The 15,110-nt window shown below is 36.8% G+C and overlaps 1 protein-coding gene across 1 annotated transcript; it reads right to left on the bottom strand.

Moving 5' to 3' along the window:
* Positions 1 to 1,191: 1,191 nt before the first annotated feature.
* Positions 1,192 to 12,269, bottom strand: tmprss13a (transmembrane serine protease 13a). Its single transcript, XM_027998910.1, has 13 exons — positions 12,033 to 12,269; positions 8,236 to 8,410; positions 8,018 to 8,125; positions 6,949 to 7,113; positions 6,519 to 6,645; positions 6,056 to 6,151; positions 5,922 to 5,965; positions 4,652 to 4,814; positions 4,278 to 4,447; positions 3,664 to 3,762; positions 2,695 to 2,837; positions 1,822 to 1,974; positions 1,192 to 1,717 (listed from the first exon to the last, which is right to left on the bottom strand). The coding sequence occupies exons 1-13, from the start codon at positions 12,048 to 12,050 to the stop codon at positions 1,703 to 1,705; spliced, it is 1,476 nt and encodes a 491-aa protein (XP_027854711.1). The 5' UTR covers positions 12,051 to 12,269; the 3' UTR covers positions 1,192 to 1,702.
* Between the last annotated feature and the right edge of the window lie 2,841 nt (positions 12,270 to 15,110).

Raw genomic sequence — 15,110 nt, 5'->3', positions numbered from 1 at the left:
AACGTGTGTTACCACAGTTACATTGACAAAGTAATCCGACTATTTAGATTCATTTTCAAAAACCGTAATTAGTTAATTTATTGATTTTACCTCATTCTTTATTGAAACAATATAAATAGTAACACACAGTAACTTGGATACCTTTAATCTGGTTAGTATATTACTAATTTACTCGTTATTAAAAAGAAAGAAAAAAAAGAAGAAGAAGTGGCCTCACTTATTAAGGAACAGGATACTGGCAAGGCAAAAAAGGGGGGTTGTTTAGAGCGTAAATGTGGAGCTATTGAATAGTTTGTTCATGTCATGTAACAGTAAACGCATCCAACACATGACTGGCGACTTATTTTGCATGAATGCATCAATGCAGCGTGACGTGGAGGCAATCAGTCTGTGGCTGGTCTGCAGCTCGATTTGCGTTACTTTGGTCTGGTGTCCATCATCTTTTAATCAGACACAAAGCAGCAAAGAAAATTAAACTAATACGTTTGACAATGTTGACCGATACCTAGCCTGGTCAATGCCTTCCTAAGCAATTCTGCTCAATTCTCATCTCCCTTCAGTGCTCTGTCTGGAGTTTCTCCCATTGAGCTGGATTTCTCTGGTAGGATTTCAGCTGTGTTCATCAACGAACAGAAGGGGAAGTTGTGAATGAAGTTGTGAATGTCAATTTTATGTGCTAGAAGGACAACGGTGGAAGTGAACAAAGCTGTGTTGGCCCGACTTCCAAATATTGAATTAACATCAACAGCCATCTGGTCCGGCTCGGCACTTCTCTCTTTGCAGTGGGGGAACGTTGTTTACAGGTAAGCGCCATAACTTCAATCTAGTGCATTTCATTTGTCACGCCCAAGCAATTTGGTTTTAAAAATGTAAACGTGTTGTCCACACAGCCAGCAAGTGACTGCTTCCCAATAGATTCCAGACCTTTTGTATGAAGCAAAGCGTGGAACCAAGTTCTTGCGGAAAATTAAATCAATGTATTGACAAAGTCTCTCTGCAGGGAATCTCGAAGTGTTCTTAAACTTCCTGTTGGATGGCTGCACACAGTGGACTAAAGACAGGAAATGACATGGCTCCCAAAATCATCTATGGAAGCTTCACAATGGACTTAAAGAAATTGTGTGCCTCTCCAACTGTGGGAACTCATAAAAAGCAGAAAATAGGTGAACAAAGAACACAATAAAAACAAAATCCACAAAAATTTGTTTATATTCACAAAATTCCAAAAACATGTATCAAATCTCTTTGATTTCAGTATAAAGTAAAATGTACATTTCTAAACTGTAAACAGACAGACAACAATAAGAAGAACATACCTATTGACAATCTCTCTCTACATATATATATATTTATAAATTTATATTCCTTCATCATTTTTAAAGTCTACCTTTGATCAGTGGAATTATGATAATAAGGTCTGTCATTGGCAAAAATTAAATATAGAAAGGTGAGCCATTTTTGAAGCCCAGCTAATGTAAGAGTGAAACACCCAAAATCAAAAGTGCTACATTGATATTGAATCAACTTCTTTAATATTTATTATCTTTCTAGTTAACTTATCTTTCCCCCATAAGCCAACATGTAACCTTTTATATGATTGTTTTCAGTCTGTAGCTTCTTCTCATCACTATGTTGCAATTTCTTCATCAAACATGAGTTTGCAGTGCAGACTTCATTAGCCAGGCTGGACATGTAGGAGATATTAAGGTTTCACTTGCTGTGAGAGAAAAAAAAAAAAAAGAGGAAGCAATGTTAAAAATCAGTGCAAATATGAACATCAACATGGTCAGAAAAAAAAAAAATGTAATTCTCAATTCTTACCTGCAATTTGCTGTAGACCCAAGAAAGAACACTGCTCACTCTGGTGTAGACACCAGGCTTGTTTACGTCACCACAACCCGATCCCCAGCTGGTGAGCCCCACCAGGTACCAACGACTGTCTCCTTTACAAACCAAAGGTCCTCCACTGTCACCCTAAATCATACACATTAAAAGTTAGCAAAGACTGTTACCTGTAATTTTTGTGTCTAATCAAAAAGAGAGGGAAATTCACAAGAAAGTGTAATTTGCCCTGTTCTTTGCTTTTCACTGCTGTAGATGACACAGCAGATGACACTGCTGTGTCATCTGCTGTATTTCTGCCTCATATTCACAATAGGGTTAAAATAAAGTACATGCAGACACAAACACGGCCATCAAAACCACTAAACAGTGACAATTTACATCCATTTCTAAATGACTACTTTAGAAAAGACAGAATCTTTTCAGTCTCAAACACAGCAAAATACAAAGTGAAAGGCACAGAAATATTTCAGATGTCTAAAATTTTAAATATTGTTCCATGTGACACAGAATCCCTGGCACAATGTGTTGAAATGTTTCACAATCAAATTTTATATTTTGAATTTTCAAAAAAAAAAAAACAACTGGATTTTAAACTATTTCAAAAATTGTTTTCAAAAATGGTCCCTCTTTTCTTAAAACGTTTTAAAAAAAATTTGCTCCAGCTTTCAGCAGATGTTTTTTTTTTTTTTTTTACCTATCAACCATGATATGAGCAGCTTTGGTGTTGGAGAAGATCTCATAGCACAACAATGTTTAGGTGAATATAGATATTTGTCGTTTGATTTAGCACACACAAATAGCTTTATGAATTTACCTCAGAATTGACTGATTGTCATAAAATAGCCTCACCTGACAGGAATCTTTGCCTCCTTCCAATTTCCCAGCACAAATCATATTACTGGTCACTGCACCTCCGTATACCGATGGAGTGTTGCACACCTGTGTGCTAATGATGTCCACACTCACTTCCATTAGGTCCTTTGAGACGGTTCCTTTTATTGGAAACAATAAAAGTGAAATATGCAAGTAATGCCTAAGAACAGATATAATTTAATATTTGTGTGCAGTATCATAGCAACTGTTACAAATTTTTAGGATTTTATTTGACTACATTTTTAGATTATTCAAATAAAACAGGGCCTTCTCTCTCATGTCCGCAATGTCTCACTCAATTAATGATTGATTATGTAGTTAATATACAAGCTGCTGACAGATTATTTGTGTTCTTTTAGTGACACTGACATTTCTTTACTGTTCTACCCTCGCTTTTATGCAGCTTTCAAGTCAAACTCCACATTTTCAAAACCCGCTAATACGCAGACTTAAACAGCAGCACTCATTGTCAAAGTGACACACTTTGTTTCCAAAAAGCTATAACCATGCCAAAACATTTAAAATATGAAACAAAAGCCAATTTGTTTCGCATATGCCTTATTCAAAGGCAATTATTGCCTTCGAATAACACAATTTGCAATCAGCTGTATGAACTCTTTCAATTAATAATCACATAATGGACAAGAAAATACAGCACTTGCTCGTCAGTGTAGCCCAAGGGTATTTAAAGTGGAGAGCTAACCCTTCTCAGAGAAAAAAAAAAAAAAAAACAAAAACAGAGAACTGCTCCCCCCCTAAACTACATTTGCTATTATTTTTGTAAACATTTTGCTGCTTCTATGCTTCATGTTCTATTCATACGTTTCACTGATGTTGTAGGGTTTACTTGCTTTATCAATGTGCTATCATGTATTTAGTGAGATAGCAAAAGTATATTTTTCATTGAAACGAGTCACAGCATTTTCTTTTTTTTTTTTTTTTTACCAGATCCTGCCTTAGTAGTGCCAAAACCAGACGTCCAGCAACTGGTTCCCTGTGGAAAGTCCTGGCCATTGAGTGGAAGGCAGACTGGCTGAACATAATCTGCAAAACGAAGATGCATTTAACTTCAGTAAATTCATCAGTAGCTTTGTGCTTCCTTGAGGAAATTAAAGGACAGACAAAGTGTGTTTTATCAAATTATCAAAGTGAGACTAGATAAAGCTCAGGTTTACCTGCAAGGGAAGCACATTTTGCTAGTAAAGCATTAACAACACTGTACTGTATTCTTTTGAAAATGCAACAGACCTTCACAGGACAATTACAATTTTCTCTGAAGTTGTCTCAGGCAGTTTGTCCTGACAGTCAACTAAATTACATAATGGAGGTTATTTTTTACTGTGCCCATCATGTAAAATCCCAATAAAATACACACAACAAAGACATGGATGTTTTCTAAGACACCATATGTACTGTTTAACCTTACTATTACAATTTAGACACTTCAATAGCTGGAGTTTCCAGCAGTAGTGGCTTATTTTTGCAAAAAAAAAAAACAGGTTCCTAATGCTCCTAAAAATTTCTCAAAAAGTAGCACTAGAGGTAAAAATGACTCTCACCATTAAAAGTAACTTGAGATGTAAGCTTAAGAAGAGCAACGTCTTGGTCACTGGTCTTGCCGTTGTAGTTCTCGTTGAGTATGATCTTCTGAACCAGGTAGGGCTGAGTTAGTTTATCCAGAGACACAATTCCAGCATACACTTTCCAGTTTTCAGCAGAGAGGTACTCACTGTGGTGACAGTACAATACATTTTTCACCATAGAAAAAAGTTAACTAGTCACGGTTTATTTCAAAATCTCGGTTTTCCATGAACTCAAAACATAAATACGATGTTCTGCAGTTTTAATGTAGCTTACAGGTTTTACGTTGTGAACGATAGAGCTCACCGAGTGAAAAAGTAAGCTCTGCGGTAGGAATTTCTGTATCACTCACTTGGGGAAACAATGAGCAGCGGTCAGCACAAAATCCGGTGAGATCAGGACACCACCACAGACGTGGGATCCTTTGAATTGAAGCGACACCTGCCAAGGCCATTGACCCGATTTAGACACAGTGCCCCCAATGATCCGGGATGTAGCCGGCTGTTTGCCACAGTCTGAGGAAGAGAAAAGTGCATAGGAAAAAGATTTATTTATTCAAGGTTGATTTCATTTGTTTTTTTTCTTTTTTGTTCAGCTGCTGTAGAATGGTAAAAAGTTGGCCCCTTGAAGTTAGCATCAGTTTGTCTTTTTATGTTCTCGGTTGGTCTTATTTTAGTGACTCATTCACCACCTGTGTCATATAAACTTCGGTGGTATCAGTCCTTAGCCACTCCTTAGCATGCTCCTTCCTTCCAGGTGTCTCAGAATGTTTAGCCTACCTTTGATTCCCGCACTACAGTGTTTGTTTTGCTTTGCATGGCTAAGATATTTATGCAGGATTTTATTTATTTGGCTATTGTTGGCTTTCAGAGATGGCTTTTGCATATTCCTGTCACGCTGTAAGAGGAACTCTCCGAGTGTTACGACTTCATTCGTCAATAAAACATGCCTCTTGATTGACTGCAGAAAAACTGCAGAATGCAGCAAGAAATGCATGCCTGTTGCTCTAAGGTGCCTACATGAATGGTTGGTTGTTTGGTATTCATCTGTGCTTCCCTGTAATTTACTGGGAACTTATAAGTATACTCTGGTTCTCCCAGATTTTCCTCTGGAGAGGCATCACTCACCTCATAACCATGCAAAGTTTAAGCAGGTATAGTGAAAGGACAGATTAGTAATATTTAGGCCTGCATTCATGTATTGGACCACACTTGGACTGGCAAGTGATCGATTTGACAACTGATTTAGTTCTAAACTGGATCTAAAATGGTTTAAATTGTCCAGTACATGCAGAAACAGGTGGTTGCAGGCGGCAAGAACAACAAAGCAGTGAGAGAAGGCGTCATCTCAGCAGATGGGTAAGTAGTGTGGGAAAAAGCAGGCAAATAAAAGCATAAACATGGGCACAATTTTTTCCCCCTATAAATCATTTTAAACCTTTGCAGTCTTTTTTATAAGAGCTCCTATTCAATATTTACATTTCAAAACTATTAATGTGACAAGAAAAAAAAAAGTTAAGCGAAACTCTGGGAGCACAAGGCTTTACATGAGTTAAGACAAACAATGAAGGAAAGAAAATGGACGCTGTTGTGTGACTGTAGGAACAGATGGAGGCTTCTTACCCACACACTGCAGGGAGACGGTCTTGCCGTTTGGACAGGAAGAACTGCAGAATGCAGCAAGAAAAGCATGCCAGTTACCATAAGTACACGTTTGAAAGGAAACAGTTTGAGCATGACCTTATAAGCCAGTTTACCTGGTAGTAAAGAGACCCTGAACAAGAGAAGCTGAATTGCTGGTCAGTTTTAAAGCCTTGGATGGACTGGAATCAATTTCTTCACTTAAATAAGACCTGAAGAAGGAAAAATATATATATTCAGACAACTGAGAAAGCAAACCAGCCAACACAGCAGAAATTTCATCAAATCAGCCCTTGATTGGTGCTAGAAACTGACTCTGTTTCTGCCAAGCTGAGAGACGACAGCAATTTCTACAATTTTCAATTGAAGTCTAACCACACGGGCAACAGGGGAGGAGAAATGAAATGGAGCTCTGTGGGTATGATATAGTTTGCAGAATAAAAATCTAATTCTCACTGATGGCTGCTGTAACTGGATCTGATAGAGAGGTCTAAAAAGTACTTTAAAGAAGCCAAGGGATGTAAATGATTAATAAATCTGTCACTGTATAGTGTTTCTTTAAAACAGAAATTTGTTTACCATCTTAATCCGAGCTGTGAGCAGACACGGTCAGAATATTCCTTGTTCCAGCCACTGTAACACACTGGTAGGAAGCGTCCATCTTGGGCTGTTTTCACCTCCAGGCTGTTGCTCGTTCCGAATTGAACTATAGAAGACATGGAGCGAGTTTGTTTTTTGTTAGCTTGTTTTTATGTTGTTGTTGTTGTTTTTTTGAGAAAAGGTGCATTTAGCTTAGCTATCCACATTCTTTTGCACACATTTACAACCATAAACACGTCCTTAAAGAGACCCAACCACATGTCACACTAACTTTCAACTCTTAGCATTTGTTTTATTATTCTCATTGGTTCACAGTTTGAAAAAACGTTGAAGAGAAATCACTTTATAACAGTGTATTTTAATAAAAACCTGGCTGGTGAAGTCTGATTGTGTGCCTGTGTGTACTCACCACAGTTTGTTTCATCAGAGCCCAGTTGGCAGTCCTTGACTGCGTCACACTGGACAGTGTGGTTGGAGCAGGTGTCATGCTGAAGCAAAACATTGTTTTCGTCAAGATTGTGTTTGCTGTTGTCACCATACTCTGCGTCCGCTAATGCCTTGGTGCCAAAATAAACTGTGGACGTTAAAGTGGAGATTATTAATTAATGAAATGATGTTCAACAAAAAAAAAACAAACAAAAAGACAACAAAAACGATAAACTATAGTTTAAATGAAAATGGAACTTCTGTGTGTGAGAACAAGCTGTTACAAGCTGTGCACATGTTTTGTTTATCTAACTGGGTTTTCCCTGGCAACCAAATTGATCAAAACAATGTTACAAAAAAGTGAAGGGAAGACTTTGTCAACCCAAGTTCCTTTATTTGTTTTATTCTATGTGACCCGTTTTTATTACTGTATGACCTTTTCTGTGCAATGTGCTCAAACATTTCTGGGTAAGTAGAAACACTATTGCAGAAACCAAATGAAGCCCAGGATTTTAATGGGTTTTTTTATGTTGTGACTTTACACAGCAAAATAACTCTATGTACCTTTTCTAAAACACAAAATACTCATGCTACCATTAGCTTAGAATTTACAAGCAAATTTCACTTCACAAAAAAAACACTGAATAGGATGCGAGTTCATTGAAAACTGTCAGCTACTGTACATCCTTAAAAAAAGAAATTTTAGAGCTAAGCACGTCTCAGTTCACACATTGTCAGAAAAGCACCATTGATTTTTACAATGTGAACCATGTTGTACTGATGAATGGTTGTGTGCAATTTAACTAGGGGTTTGGTGTCGAGGTGAAAATATCCTGATGAATAAACCCTGATGCTATTGATTTTGTGCAAACTGAATTATTTACTCAAGTTAATAAAATAGACATGACAAAAATAGAGAGAAGAAGGAGCTTATGCATGTCTTCAGGCTGTGTGTGTGTGTCATGGTTTAAAATGGTATCAGTGTTATGTTGGAGGAGCCAATTAATATTTATGACTACATTCACTCAAGTACATGACTAGACAAACTTTACCTCCAAGAAATATAGCGACTCCCAGCAGAACAAGCACCAGTAGAACCGCTGCTGCCACCTTGTAGAGCTGAGCCTTGTTTCCACAGCAGTTATTTTCCTTCTTAGGCACTGGACAGAAACAGAGAAATCACAGATAAAAATAAAATTTAAAAAAATTTAAAAAACAGATCTTTATGGTTTAGACTGGTTTAATCTCGACAACTGTAGATTTTACTCACGTGAACTGGGTTCAGTAACTGGGGGTGAAACAACAGGTGGGGGATAGCGGGGGATATAACGGGGCTGGTTTGGGAGTGTCAGCCCTGGGTTTGAGCCATACACCACTTCTTCATATTGCCTGAGAGGGGGCTGAGTGTGTAGACCAGCAGGGTAGTAGGGAGGAGGAGGTGCGTCCTTAGGAAGAGACAGAGGAGAATGTAAAAAAACATGATATTAAATTGAGTTTGGTTATTAATATGGGATTTATTCTTGGGAAAGGAACATAGTGCTATATGTGATAAGCATAAGACAAAAAAGAAAACGATTTATGCTTGTCACTTGCATTTTGCTGCCAAGACTGATACCATAACATTATTTTTTATGCAAAGAACCAAACCATTCAAGAATATATTTGAATCCACAACGGAGTAATAAGTTTGAAACAAAAAATGAACGCATCTTGGCAACTAAAACAAGAGGTTTAGAAATTCCTTGGAGATTTTCTTTCTACCGCTTTCTTTTCCGTTCTCTTTTGCTCATGCGTTCACATAGCCATGTCAGAAATTTCCAACAAGAGCCTGAATCAATATTTGGATTTTTCAGAAAGATTGTGTGATGTCAGCATACAAAGGACATGAGATAAGAAGGAATGGAAAACTGAGACTGAGGATTGAAAAGGAGAAATTGGCATAGGCGTTCCAGCAAAGTTCACAAGGTTGATTTTACATAGCTCTACTTCCTGTTTCACCCAGTAGATGGTTGAAGTTTTGCTATTATGAGCGATGTTGCAACTAAAAATGGAAAGGTTGAAAAGAGAAGGGAAATATTTGTATGAGTAATTTTCCATTAGAGAAAGTTTTGCCATATTCTATTAGGAAACATGAAAAGTGCCCTACAAAAATATTTGTACACCAAATTTTTTTTAATTTATTGATTTTGTCACATTGCAAACACACGTCATGAAGTGAGGTTTTGTTGATGGTGGACCAAAACGCAGACAGGAACCGGGACGATGAATCATTTTTAATATTTTATTGAAAATATTAGAAAACAAAAATTTACAACGATTGATGGAGCTAAAGCAAAAACACAAATCATAAATGCTGGGGAAAGAAACCATAAGGAGGCAATAAGAGAACACAGAAGTGATGCGATGTGAGATGCGAGTAGAAAAAAGGATCCTGCGAGTAATGACTGAAATTGAGAAACTTAAATACTGAGGAGGTAGAATGCTGAACAAAAGACCTGAGACGATGAGCTGATTGGAGGTGCAAATGGAGCAAGCAGGAAGCAAACTTAGGAGAGGGAGAGAGAAAATAACACAGGAGACAAAAGAGAATACACAGGAACCAGGAAATAATTCTAACAATAAAGAATTACCAGACTAAAGACACCTAATAAAATCTAAGTAACAAAGAAAAACTATAAGAAATAAACATAACCAGAAACACCAAGAAGAACGGAACTAATTGAAAACAGGAACAAGACAGATCTAACAAAAATAACACAGAACAAAACTCAAAACAACCCCAGATATCACAACACATTGAATGTATTTTATGTGATACATCAACACTGCAGTGTATAATTGTGAAGTGAAAGTAATATTCTATGATGTTTATTCTTTCTGGATAGGCAAGACCCTCAATCAATACCCTATAAAACCACCTTTAACTGTAAGTGCACATTAAAAATGGCTCAACCTTGATCACACTGAAAGAATCGGAACAGCAGTTTTCAACTCTATGCACAAAGTTTTGGTTGGCTGTCAGTCTTTATGTTAGTTGAGTTCTACCAACATAAATGTTTTTAATCTCTATTCCTATGTATGTCGAGGGTCATTGTCCTGCTGGAAGTTGAACTTCCACCCAAGTATTAAATCTTTAACAACATCTAAAAGGTTTTCAAAGAGTACCCTGTATTTACCTCTATCCATTTTTTTCCCCACATGTGCAGTTTCCACATTTTAGCCAGAGAAGCCTGTTTACATGTGCCAAGGCAGTTTTCCTCTACACAAAGCACATCTCATCATCGATGTCATTAAATTAAGACTGCATGCAGCATCAAAGTAAGTGGGTCACATTGTTTTATCATGACATGTGTTTTAGTTTGACCCCTGTGATGCTGCCCGAGACTCCCAGGTCATCCCCAGACCTCCCATTCCAACCAGTTCCCCCCCATCAATCTGTACCAGTGCCCACTACCAACATTCACCTCCATCAATCTTCCAATCATCTCTGATCAGTTTCCATCCTAGCCTGATCCTAACCAAATCCAACTCTCAAAAATGATCCAGATTCATATCTTTTTTGCCTGTTCTTGGGTGATGCTGTTTGTATGAAAAGAATCCTCTGATGGCTTCACAAAACGGGTGTATTTACACAGAATAAATCACACACTGATACTCTTGGCGCTGGATCTTATTTCAGGGTATCAAATGGGGCTGAAGACAAATTAATCACAATTTTCAAATTTTAAAAAGTGAAAAATAGGATTATTCTCCTCTCGTCAAAAGATGAGTACTTTTGCATCACTGTATGGCTCACTGTATATATATGTCGATCTATTTAATGCTTTCTCTTTCTCTTCAACTGTTTCCAACACGTACTTTGACAGTAACATCGTTAATGAACTCCTGTCGTGAGATGTTTATGACTTTTCCTGTACGTGTTTATCAGAATATATGGGGTTTAAATGTGTTTTCAGAGACAACTTGCTACCTATGTGTGCAAAATCAAGGCAAGGAGATTTGACCAGTAAATAAGAAAATCCACCTAAAAACATGATATGCTTTCTTATTAAATCTATTTCACTACCGAAGTATTTTGGGACTATGGTTCTAATTTTATTTTGTTTGTTTTTTATTAGAAGCTTACCTTAAATCTCTGAAAGGTAAGATAACTTAAGAAAGTATCCTAGAAAAGAACCTTTCATAAATTCACAACATTTTACTGAGCCCCCATTTGTTTGCAGGGGAGTCACATGACAGTCAAATTGGAAACTAAAATTCTTTAATGTTTCATGTAATGTGACTCAGCCTGTTTGAGCACAAGTTGGCACAACTATTCATTCCCTCCTTAGCTTCAGTATTTATAGAAAGTCGTGAATGTGACCGGACAAGTTTGTGATATGTAGTTTCTCTGCTCTAAATGAGGTTTACTGTACACAACATCTGGTTTTGTTGCTTAGGGAAAACATTTCCCAGGTATTGTGTTTTTGCTGCATTCATAGAGCTTGGCTTACAACTAAACTCAAGAGTTAATTTTATATTTTTTCCCCATTACTTAAATGTTTGAACTAATTTTTTTCTTCAGTATTGTACTTTCATAAACTCTTCATTTTCTTTTAAATTATTTTAAGTCTTATTTTTCCTCTTCAAAAACTAGAACTTTGTGTGCTTGTAGCTCATTGTCAAGTTACTGGTATTCCTATCACAAAAGGTGTCAATTCAAGCTACATTTTCACATGTTTAATTCTATAGGTTTGTACATTAACAGGATGTGTTGTACAGTAACTACAGCATATTGTCTGGATAACTAAAAGTTGTGTTTCTTTGAGGCATTTGAAACTGTCTCCAAAATAAGTTACTGAAAATCCCATGAGAAATCTTACCAGGAAGACAAAATTGGTCTTTTTCACATCATAAAAAGTTTTTATCACACCCCACTTGGGTCCACAGACAACCAGCATTCTACACAGATTTAGACAGAGATTCTATCCAGCAAAACAAACACATCCACAATTCAAAGTGACATTTCAATTCTGATAAGCTTCACAAAATATTGAAGAAAAGATACAAATTGAGGTAAAAACCTACCGCATCTCTCTTTGCCATTGGATTTGGGACAGCAACAACTTGAGCGTGGAGGTAAAAGCAAGTGGGTGGAGCTTTTTCACAACCAGGTTATCTCTGTTGCAGCAATAGTCAGAACATGGTGGTGAAACATTAAACTTCTCTGTTCGTCTTTCTCCGTTTTATGTGAAGTTGGATTTTCAACAAACTGAAACATTAACTATAAGGGGTTGCTCTTTGTCGTCCCTCCTTATGGCCTCCCACTTCCTTTGAGCAGGTCATTCTTTGGTTCACAGAAATAGGCGTGCCCAGCAGTTTCTCACCTGCCAGGCCAGTCACACTGGTTTCACAGTGTGACTTTGCATCATAGCTCAGATTACTTGAGCTCAGCTGACAAAGACAGCCTCCATAAAAGTGCCAAAATGATTTTTTTTAAAAGAGGAAAAAAACACCTCAAAATACTGAATGGCGTAGCACCAAGATACATTATGAATTTGCTGTTTTATCAACCTTCCAGACCAAATCTAAAACAAACTTCAAGAAAACTGCAAAGCAACTGAAACACAGTTCATTTTAATCAAGACTGAATGCACGTGTTTAGAGTTTCTTTTGAATCATAATGAAATGTCAAACACATTTGATGTGTACAGCATTGATTTTAACAATGACACTTGACAATATGTCAAGTGTTGGTTTTCACTTTATCCATGAGTTTGACATTTTCACAATGTAAAACACTTTGAACTGCCATCTTGTTGAAATATGCTATACAAATAGCCTTGATTGATACACAAGATAGAAAGTGATTTTGTACAGTTAAAAATTGCTTGGCCCTCTCTCCAGGAGAGAACGGAAACTCAGTAAAGCCAACATGCAAGTCATAGTCCATTCACTGGGGGAAACAAGAAAACTCAAAGGCCACAGTCAGACTCTAAACCCAGAATCTTACCTGTTGTAAACAGCATCTTCATAAACAATTCAAATCTTGATCGTGGTTCTCAATTTTGGGCAACATTCAGCATCAGACACCGATACGTGTCTAACCAATTGACTGGGTTTCTTAATCAAACTCAAGTTTAATTTTAAAGTCTCGGTTCAGGAAGAGCCCATAATCATACCAGATGCTATTGACCACAGAGACAATGTTTAAAGGGGGGGGAATAATTGTACTCTGAAGAAAAAGATTAGGCTTTTCAGTTTTAGTTGAAAAAAAAATAAATGTTCACAAGTCAGAGTCCACAACTCTGCATCAGGTCCACAGCTAAGAGTCCACAGTTCCTACCAATTCAGGCAGGGCAGCTCTCCACAAAATGAGGTTCCTGAATCAAAGGTAGCTCACCATCAGAGTCCACAAAGATGTCAAAAACATAACATTCATTTGGTTGAAGAACACTTCAGTTTAAATTACAAGACAAGTGTAGCTAGAGCTAGAGCTTTGAGCTTGTTTTCAAGGGGAAAAAAACTAATGTACTGTTTCAATTATTTGTTTCCATCTTATTACACAAAACACAAACTCATTAAACAGTACAAACCTTGATTTTGACAGTGTAAATGGGTCCAAAGCTTGTGTTCTGGTGGGCACCTATTGTGGCTGGTATAGCGCTGAGCTAACAGGTTTAGCTTCATGACTGGCAGCAAAAGGAAAGTTTGATAAATGACTTTGTAGTTTAGTTAGATCAACAAGAGGTTTTACTAACTAATGAACACTAGGAACTCACCACTGTGTGTAGAAAGGTCAGAAAGTTTTAAAACCTTTCAAACAGACCTCTCAGTCAGACAGAAAAACTGAGGAAACAGGAAGTGACATGCCTCGCTGCCTCTTTTTTTATACTCTTCAGGGAAGCCACAAAAATGCAGTTTGGTAACCAGGTGCAGCTGCTGAACCGTGGATTAAGTGTGTCTAGAAAAGTGATGGGCCAAACCTTACTTGCTACTGACCCCAATAACACTAGAAACCTGTTCACTTTTTCTCTGAGAAAATGAAAGCTTTTGTTTTTTTTTTTATTATAATGACGTTGAGGAATATTACGTCGTTTTCCGAGTACATATCCTCACTTGCACCAGCACAGTTACCTTTAAGGTAACTGCTTACAGCTACAGGATATTCTCTTGAAGTTAGACCCAAGATTTGTGGGATTCCCACTAGTTGTATATTGCTATTACAATAAATATCACAAATATTGTGGTAAGATTTGAAGACTATGTTATCAACCCACCACATATATATATATATATTTAAAAGTGTTAGTCGGTTATTCATCACTTTTACACAAAGTTATTCAGTGCAGTTGCAAAAGGTTCAAAGAGCCACTTGCAATCCAGAGCAGACTACCAGTCTAGATACATGAAAAAAAACATGTATTGTTTTGTTTTTCTTTGGCAGTGTATTTGTTTTTAATATGTAAAATATGAACAAAATCCAGTTTGTAGTTTTCTACATAATATTTGATAAAAAAGTGAAATGTAATAATTCACTAATTTTAAATGAAAATCAAACAGCAACCCTTATTGATCTATTTGTTTATTCTTTGTTGTTGCTGCCGATTCATAATGAAAAAAAAATCAATAACCAAAATATGCTCATGAAAAGTGTTTTGGTGTTTTATTCATCTTTAAAAAAGGTAAATTTCCAAAGATAACCGATTTCCAAAATCTTGACCGGCCATCTACCACTAGAGGGCAGCATTACGTCGCTACTAGACATTATGTTTTACGCCCAAGACTGAATTTTATCAGAGTGATATGTCTGAATTAATAAAATCCATGCTGTGTACAGTTTTCTACTCTCTAGACACCAACAAAATTAGTGAGTATCTGGTGAATTCATATTACTCTTGGATCATTTAACTTTGTTGAATCTAAATGAATCTGAATCTAAAGACAAGTTATGGCCCATACAGTATATGATTATTATTTTGTATGATTATTAACAATGAGATATTTGTTCTATATCCACTTTAATAATTGTATGTCAGTATATGCAATTTTTAATGAGTAGATGATGTATAAATTTATCTGCAAAATGCCAGTAAATGAAGTTCATCTTGTGACTCAGTTAAAGGGGAAGTTGAATTGTTATCAGCTCAGTCAATTTAAGTTTTA

The sequence above is a fragment of the Xiphophorus couchianus genome, chromosome 18, assembly GCF_001444195.1.
Source record: "Xiphophorus couchianus chromosome 18, X_couchianus-1.0, whole genome shotgun sequence".
Classification (NCBI taxonomy): Eukaryota; Metazoa; Chordata; class Actinopteri; order Cyprinodontiformes; family Poeciliidae; genus Xiphophorus; species Xiphophorus couchianus.
Note: the sequence above shows the minus strand (reverse complement) of the source record. Positions and strands in the feature narration are given on the sequence as shown.